Source organism: Nothoprocta perdicaria, unplaced genomic scaffold, assembly GCF_003342845.1.
Source record: "Nothoprocta perdicaria isolate Ctin4 unplaced genomic scaffold, notPer1 scaffold_137, whole genome shotgun sequence".
Lineage (NCBI taxonomy): Eukaryota > Metazoa > Chordata > Aves > Tinamiformes > Tinamidae > Nothoprocta > Nothoprocta perdicaria.
The window spans coordinates 547,035-556,047 of NW_020454505.1; the positions used below are offsets into that span (position 1 = coordinate 547,035).

Below are 9,013 nucleotides of genomic sequence, written 5' to 3' on the forward strand. Positions count from 1 at the left end.
AAATCAAGGAAACATCCTTTCAAAAGAAAGCCTAGTCGACTGTATGTTATCATTTCACATTCCCCGTGTTCTTCATCTGGCAGAACAAAATGACAAACAAAAATAGCCTTAAGATCATAACGATTATGTTCTGATGCCTGTTATGGTTTACCAGATAGTATGAAGGAGGATAGCACATAGCACAGATTCATACGAAAAAAATGGGCTGAAAGGCACCTCTGGGCTATCTCATATAGCCCAACGTAGCTCAGAGCTGGGCTAGCTTCTCTGCCTCAGTAGGTGCCTGCAGAAGTATTCCTACACCTGCAGCTACACCTCCGGAAGTACTGGAGTACTCCTACACTCCAGCTGCATCTGGAGAAGTCAGCTTCTTGAAAGAACTGCCACCTATTTCTCTGCGAGGATGGGATCCAGGTCACCCATTCCTTGGTGTCCAGGAACTGTGTGGGCTCTCAGCAATTAAGTTAGCTTTTCACTTGCTGAAAGTGGGTGCCCAAAATTTTCTTCTCACATCTGAAGAATTCTGATCCCATCAGAGATTTTTGCCCTGTGCACTGAGAGACCCTGGACCTGATCAGCAATTACAACATCCCACATTTTGACAGTTGTGTGAGTTGCAGAGGGGCAAAGAAGAATCAGGTGCTGAAACTGCAACAGCGTCAGCACTCAGGACACTTGAAGAGGCTCCTTCTTGCAGTGTAGCTTTTTCTAAGCTCTCTGCTTTGTCTCTAAATTTCTGTGAGTTTTTAAATTACTTAGGCAGGACATGTCAGCACTGGAAAGTTAATAGTGGCACAGAATGGCAGTGGTGGGTGTAGCTCGTTATTAGGATTGACTGCTTATCCTGTGAGTTGTGACTCATGCACAAATGTTAGAAAGGCCTGAGAATACCAGACAAGACGTAGATGCAGGGCAGTGCTTCTACAAGAGGTAGATTGCAGTCCATGGACAATATGTATCATGCACAGTGCAGAGGTACCTATGGACAACATGTATAATGTGAAGATGTACCTAGGACAGCTTGGAAACATTTACAGATCCAGACAAAGTATGGATACCAGGTGTGCCTCTCAGCCCGGTCTTCCCCTTCTAGGATGCCCTGGGAAGCACTGCAGCAGGGTAGGAAGGCAGTGTGGACTCGACTGATCCTGCAGTTTTTAAAAATAGAAACAAACAAACATACATACAATGGATGAAAAGGTTGATACATGTGGTCAGCAAGTCTTTAATGCAGACTCCTTTTCCAGCTGCTGAAAAACTAGTTACCATTAATATCACAGTAAAAATAGCATTTACAAGGGTTTTGTTTTACAGTTCTTATTTCAGAAATACAAATCCCATTTCAAACCATTTCCCAAATATGACAATGTTTCAGTTCTTCACAACGGTAGGTTACCAAGGAATCCTGGTATTTGTTAATCTATATCCGTACACACACACTTGATGGTTTCTTGTTAGGCAAGTATTGGCCAAAAACAGTCCCTTTAACCTCTCTGGAGGCAGAGGACACAGCAAATTTCCTCCCAGGGTACTTCCAATCAGTTTGATGGGACTGCATCATTACTAGAAACATCCAGTGAGCATATATGTTGAACACACGCATTCCAAGTTCGCTGTACAACTGTGATTTGATCTGATTTCATCGCCCTGGCTAACGGCTCGCCCAACGGCCACTCCCGGACCCAGCCAGCGAGGGGAGGGGCGAGGCAGGGGGCGGAGCTTGCAATCCCCGCTCTCCATTGGTCACTGCCAGGCCCATCTCTATGGCGACGCCGCAGCGACCCCGCCCCCTGGTCCCCATGGCGACCGCCCCGCCCCTTCCGGGAGCGGGGCCTCGGAAGCGGCGCGGCGGAAGCGGCGGGGGCCGCGGCGGGCGCGGATGAGCGGGYGGCGGGGGCAGCTGCGCGCGGGGCGGGACCCCCCGTGAGGCCGCAGGTAACGGCCCGGGCGGCTCTGCCCCCGGGTGGGGCCGTTGTGGCCGTTGGGCAGCGCCGCGGGAGGCGGGACTGGCCAAGGCCCTGGGGCCTCCCGGTCGCCGCGGCCCCTGCGGTCGCTCACCCAGCTAGGCCCGGCTCTGCGCATCGGGCTCTCCCTCCGCACCGATGCGATGGTGGGGGCGCCGGGGCCCTCCCCTTCCGCTGGCGCTGCCTGTGGGAAGCGGCGCTGTGCGGGCACTGCCAAGCAGGGAGGCGCCGACAGGTCCTGGGGACATGCTGGGGGAATGTCCTGGGGACATTCCCTCAAAAGCCTGGGAAGAGGCTTAGATTTTACCCGTGCTCAGGGCAGATAGGAAACGCAGGTGCCACAGGTTTTCATAAGCCAAGCGTGCAAGCTTCTGTGTGCAAGGAAGGCTCCTAAATTACAGTTCATTGCAAGTGCTTCCAGGAACTGTAATGTTCACAGAATTGTGGGGAAAGGCCTGTGTTCAGTGCTGAAGTAAGACTGGCTTCAACTTTCACGTCTCTGTTGGCAATGAAGCTAAGAAGAAGCTGTGCTATCAGCAACAGGCAGATAGGGTTAAGATGACTTTAATTAAGACTGTTTTATGTAATACAACTACAAAGCTGAATTTTAAAAAGGAAATGATAAAGGGACACAATGGTTAAGCATGTCCGCAAAATTCAAGTGTGCTGTGAAAGCGTCATTTGCCTCATAATTGGTAGTGAGTCAGTATTAAGCTAAYATCTTAAAGTAGTGCTAGGAGGCACTGCTGGTGTTGTCTTAATTTTGCTTGTCTTAATGCAGGTGCCGGTGTGGACTAATACATTCATAAAACAAAAACCTAATGGCATGTGGTAGATGTGCTGGCCACTTGCACTTACCTACTGCAGCCTCCTTTGCCTTTCTGGATATGATGTCTGGAGTACTTAGGTTGGCTGCTGCAATAAACGGCGTCTTTGGCTATGTAATTTCTCTTACGTGCTTGGTATTACTTTACGAATTAGTATCTCTCATGTAAAGTGATTGTGTAAAGTAGCAGCAGTCGTTAGAATAGCGACTTCTGCGCTTGGTGGAACTTTTGTTCCTCTTTTGAGTGAAGGCTACTGTGCAAATGAGATCAAATAATTAACAGTTTTAAATATTGAATTTAAATAACTAAAATGCTTGGTTATCTTCTTGCTTACATGTATATATTTTTCTCCTTTATTCCTCAGTAACTCAAGTGTAACCAAAAATATGATTTGTTACCTACTGCACCAAACATCTTAAATATTTCATTTGCCATTTGGTCACCTGGCTTCAACTACAATGGTAAGCTATAGTTCAAATAGTTTCAGATGTCTTTTTCTCCATTGTGCTAGTTGTGTGGGTGATGAGGAGGGAGAATGTTGTTAGCATTGATCRTCATCTTGGCTATTTGATTTCTAATTAGCATTCATGAGTTTCTATCATTCCTTTCTATCCGCAATATCTTCCTTTGTAGGAAGCAATATCTTCCTTTGTATATTGTTCCTAAACATTTAGTTACCAGCCAGTAAATCATAGGAATTGCCATATGAAGCTAGCGATCTGTTTTCAGTCTTGACTGAGRTTATTCAGTAAATTGTGACGTACAAATTGTATATCCACTTGCTTTCTTAGTATTCTGTTTATAGGTGATAAGGTTGGATTTTCTCTCAATGCCAAGCAAAAAGTGAATAGAGYATCAGAAATTATGGGATTGTCCCATGTGTTTATATAGAAAACATGAAAGTTTGACCTAGCCCTATAGACACCTAAACACTTTCAAATGTGAATATGCTGTATTTTAGGTTCTAAAGAGTAGTAGCACACTATCCATGGATGCTTTTTTTCCCCTCAAGAATAGATTAAAAAATCTGTAGTAGAGAAACTGTAGATGAAAGATGACAAACCTGAGTATTTTCATTATATATATTTATTTGTTTAGTATGCTTCTCTTCCCTGAATTCTGTTCTAAAGTACGAAATAACATACCTAGCCTCTACTGGAGTCTCTATTCTTAAGGTTTTCAGTATATTGTCCTAAGGGCCAGGCATGCTGCTTAACCTGCCTTGAGGGAAATCTGGAGTGGAGGTTGCATTAATTTCTCAGCCACCTAATAATGTCATCATTAGAAACTCTTCCCAGGGAGTACTGTCTTGTGCAGAGTCCAGGATCTTCATTTTCCTCATGTAGAAAAATTGTTATCCTAATACATGGACATCAGTATTTTTAGCATTGAATGTTTTATTTCTGGACTTCTCTTCAAGAATACCTTTTCCATTACTGTTTCTTTTTCATGTACTTGTACCTGCCTACTTTTTCAGGTATATTGGCAGCCAAGTTAAGAACAGATGAAAGATTTTCCATTTGTTGCCAGTAACTTTTTTGATTAACAGTTTTCATTACCCTTATGATTTCCATTCCTGCTGTTAGTTCGAATGGCCTGTAACTGTTCTAACAGCTCATGATTTGGTTAAAACTTTGACAGTGTAGGCACTTGCTAGGGGCTTAATGACCATTAATGCATTTAAGTGATGCTTCAGCTGCCATGTTTAGTATATATCAAACAATGTTTAGCTGGATCTTCTAAAAAAAACACTTCAGGCCAATAGTAACAGAATTTAGTACAAGATTATATGATATATTTTCTAAGAAGCTTTTTATAATTCTTGCAGCAACAAGCTTTAGAACTGGCATTGGATCGTGCAGAGGTAAGGAGTAGCTAAGACATTTGCACATAAATAATGTATTGGGCTGCTGCTTAAATATTATGGTTCTGTATTTCTTGTGAAAAAGGGGGAGGTGCTGTGTGTGTGTGCTWTATATAACCACAGATACATGTAAGACTGAATTACAAAAATTTTGATAAAGCTGCTAGGCCAAGCATTTGTCTCTCTTCAAACATATTGAGAACATCAGGTGCAATGAAAACTGAATGTGCAAGACTTTTCTTCAAAAACRCAGCAAATCTATGCACTGTGAAATAAGCAGAGCTCTATAGTGATCATTTTCTCTAAAATCAGAGATAGCTTAAAGGAATACGTGGCAAAATCATGCTTGTGGTGTTAAGGRTAACCCAGTTGCAACAGAGACAAATGCTGTTATATTCAGGCTCTTTTAAGGCAACATGGGATGTAATGCTTACATGACACCCTTTTTGGGGGAATACATTTTTCTGAAGGAGTCCTGTTTTCACTGAAATACTAATCTAAAGTTTTAATAMAAATACTCAAGAAAAACTCTTAGGGAAAATTTTTCAAAGTAAAAGCTACCTTTAACTGCTATAGTATCATTAATATGGTATCACTCATTTTTAAATTAAAATGTTTGTTACATGAATTGCTTCTATAAAAAATGGTTATATAAATTTGTCAAACGCAGCGTTGATGCAGGAGCCAATGGGGAAATAATTTTAAAGTTAATTGTATTGATATGTAAGTACTGTGAGCCAATACACTTCAATTTGACTGTCTTGAGGTAAATGTAATCTAATCTTGCTTTAACAAACTTCAGTAAACAAGGTGTTTCTAAATACTATTTCAATTCCATCRTCTTCCATAGCCAAAAAGTGCTGTATTTTATAGTTCAATTGAGAAATGCTTCTTTGTTAATGAATATAACATACAATGGTTCATATTAAATAAGTTTGACAGTTGATTGCCRTAACTGTGGTAATTATTTAACGTATACATAGAACAATGCTTGATAATGATCAAAARTAGCTTGGTATTAAAAAAATACATTTCTTTTTAATGCAAGCTTTATATTTGCTTTACCTTTCCTTTCCAGTATATCATCGAAAGTGCCCGTCAGAGACCTCCCAAACGAAAATATTTATCCAGTGGAAGGTAGCATACGTTTCGGTATTTAATTTTTGACTATTTCTTTAATTTGTTTTTACATTAAGATTTTTTTTATTGCAGAAAATCTCTATTTCAAAAACTCTATGATTTGTATATAGAAGAATGTGAAAAAGAGCCTGAGATAAAGGTAAGTGGAAATTGCTAAGCAGCTTTGCTGCTTAAACAAGCAAATGCAGACTTTTATTTTTCCTCCTTTTTAATTTTTATTTGCTTAGTAACTGTGATAATTACTTAAGGTTAGGATTACAGTGGAAAACATTAGTGGCTTCTGTGGCCTGAAAGTGTTACTTACTACTTCTTGAAGTGTAAGCAGGGTGGAAGCAGYGCTGATGGCCACCTAAATCTGTTTTTAAAGGTAATAAAATGAGAGAGAAACACATTACCGAAGACTCTGTTGGGGTATTCTTGAACTGCTTTTCTGTACGTGAAATATCATGGAATTACAAAGGAACAATCTAGAATGGAGAGATTATGTAAGACATTTAATATAAAGATGGGCAATACTATTAAAATAACTAAATAATAAATAGCAGGACCTACACTAGTGTGAGTGAGGTGTCAGTCGTCTTTTAATTCTCCTTCTGTGAAGTTGATTGAGGGCAAGTCCAGGAGCAGAGCCAGTGCCACCTGCGTCGTGRTTCAGTATCACTGTTTTTGAATTGGAAGCTTAACATGCGTGCCATGGGAAAAAATACACGGAAAATGTTGTAAACTAATATATGCTTTCTCATATCACAAATGCAAAGGAGAAGTGCCATCAGACTGGGATATTTGGTGTTCCTCCTTCCAAAAAAATACASATCTCTGTATGTGGTTTACTTTAACCATGTTGGGCACTATAGGTTTTAACTACATGACCATAGAAGGGATGTTTCTATTCCCCTTCCTATCAACCTGCTCTATACCTTAAAAAACAACAGATATGTCATTTGAGGAAACTTACCCTAAAACTGATGCTTAACCCTCTTCCCTGATGGGAGTATTCTGAAATACTTTGAATATTCAGTTTGTGTTTCCACTTTGAATGGATCCTGGCCTCTCAAAATTCTTCCTTAAACGATTTCTAGAAGAAAACTGATAMAGATTTCTGTTCCCTAAAAATTGGGAAAGCTGTGCCCTTTTTTTTTAAAAAAAGGTCAATAAAATGGAGTGTCTTTATGTTCTGTCTTTTGTCTCTGGAGCTGGAAAGGGTGGAATAAGACAGTTTTTTGTTTATTTAGAACAAGATCTTTTTAGCCTTTAAGGTATTGAGAAAATGATTGTATCAAAATTGTAGCGACGGTTAAATAAGTTTACACTGAAAACTCCATACAGTAGAAATAGCACGATTGAACTGAGTCTGTGATGACATAATAAAAATGAAATTCTATTTTTCCAATTACTGAATATCAGAGAWGCTGTAAACTTATGCAGATTGTATAATGCTGAACACAGCCACGCTCTTTTTAATTGGAGAGTTACCCAGTTGTCCAGCCCTGCAGAGAATAAAAGCAGTGAGACCCACTCAGCTCTCCTGCCTTCTGTGCTGCGCTGAGGGACCATGAGGGGCAGTGATAGTCCTAAACTCTAGTCTACAAGTGTAGCTTGTGCATCATCCAAGGACAAGTTATCAAGGTGCATTCCACTCGCAGCCAAGGATGGGACAATTACAAGCATAATATAAGACCACTGCTTCAGCTTTGTTCGGTGGGATGCYCAGCATCAGGATCTTCAGAAATGGGCAGTGCTGGGGAGAGAAGGGAGGCGCCTGCGTGTGGGCCCTGCTGCGCAGSCGAGGCCCTCGCGCCAGGGACGGGATCCTGGGCCCTAGAGCCAGGCGGCCGCCCCACTCACTGGGTATCCCAGCTCCCGTAAATGCTTGGGAAACATAATGTGCCCTGGTGAGTCAATATTAAAAATATTTTCATGTGACATCTGACCTAATGTTTAGTACTGATTCGGAGCTCATGCTTCCCAGAGCCAGCTCCAAGCGAAAGCTGATGTTGCGATCATGAGACTTTACATTCTTACTGAAGTCTGACCTTGGTTCCTTTTTATTGACGTTTTAAAATCACTGATGTGTACTCTGATTTTGTGGAACCTTGAAATGGCTTTATATTGTAACACTTTCTGTTCAGCATGGACTGTGTGAATGCAGTATCCACTCCTCTTTCCTCTCCYTAACTTTAAAAGTTACCTCTCTTTCCTTTCTCCCCCTCTTTCCTTTCTCCCCTCCTTAATAAAGAAAAAGGGGATTGGAGAGAGTGGAATAAAAGAAACAAAAACCTTCCAAGAGGTACTGGCCAGCCGTTCCCAATAAAAAATAAAACCCTAAGATGTTACTCACTGAATAAGTTTAATATGCCTAACTTAAGTTATATTTACAATTGGATTGTCATTGTATTTGTTACCAGTCCTTATGAGCTGTCTTCTGTAAAAATAAATCTCTCTTCACTATTTGGAAGGTGGATACCCATGGGCAGATTTCTGGAAAAAAAGTCTATTGCTTATTTAGAAATTCTCCGAGTGTTGGTGAATAGAAATTATTCAATGCCTATATTTAGCATGTAATAATAATCTTAATTGTCTGATCAGTTTTCTTCAGCTCATGAGAATAATAAAGTTGAGTTAGCAATGTCGGTGTTTATTACTACTGAACAATATTGCTAACAACCTCCAGAAGCAGTACTAATTCTGTTCTAATGATAGAATATATTTTTAAAATTCATTCTGCATTGTTTTATAGATAGACCAAATTTTCTAGATAGACCAAATTACTGTGCAAGTGTTTTGAAATCTGCATATTTGAGTTTAAACTCCTCTTAGTCTTATTTGCCTAACATGATAGTGACTTTTTCCAAAAACAAATATTAAAGAATCCCCACATTCCTTTTCTCCTTCCTACATAAAACCTCTTGCTAAGTGAAAGGAGAATTSTGCTGTGAAAAGTATTAATTAGCCCAGAACTACCCATCCCTTTCTTAGAATCATAGAATGGCCAAGGTTGGAAGGGACCTCAGAGGTCATMGAGTCCAACCCCCCTGCTCACRCAGGGTCACCTAGAGCACGTGGCACAGGGCTGCRTCCAAGCGGGTTTTATAGATCTCCAAAGAASGAGASTCCACAACCTCTCTGGGCAGCCTGTTCCAGTGCTTTGTCACCCTCACAGTGAAGAAATGCTTCCTTAAGTTCCTGTGGAACTTCCGATGCTTCAGTTTGAAGCCATT

At 40.9% G+C, this 9,013-nt stretch overlaps 1 protein-coding gene across 12 annotated transcripts in view; it reads left to right on the forward strand.

Annotated features, from left to right (window-relative positions):
* The first annotated feature begins 1,910 nt into the window (after positions 1–1,910).
* Positions 1,911–9,013, forward strand: part of SUPT20H (SPT20 homolog, SAGA complex component) — a 33,063-nt gene continuing 25,960 nt past the window's right edge. For 6 of the 12 annotated variants that reach the window (XM_026033935.1, XM_026033929.1, XM_026033931.1 and 3 more), the window contains exons 1-5: positions 1,913–1,935; positions 3,156–3,252; positions 4,620–4,655; positions 5,734–5,792; positions 5,868–5,934. In XM_026033935.1, the coding sequence (XP_025889720.1) occupies positions 3,250–3,252; positions 4,620–4,655; positions 5,734–5,792; positions 5,868–5,934 (165 nt within the window). In that variant the 5' untranslated portion in view covers positions 1,913–1,935; positions 3,156–3,249. Of the gene's footprint in view, positions 1,936–3,155; positions 3,253–4,619; positions 4,656–5,733; positions 5,793–5,867; positions 5,935–9,013 lie in introns of all 12 variants that reach the window. The other 6 variants (XM_026033925.1, XM_026033926.1, XM_026033933.1 and 3 more) reach the window with 2 other exon arrangements.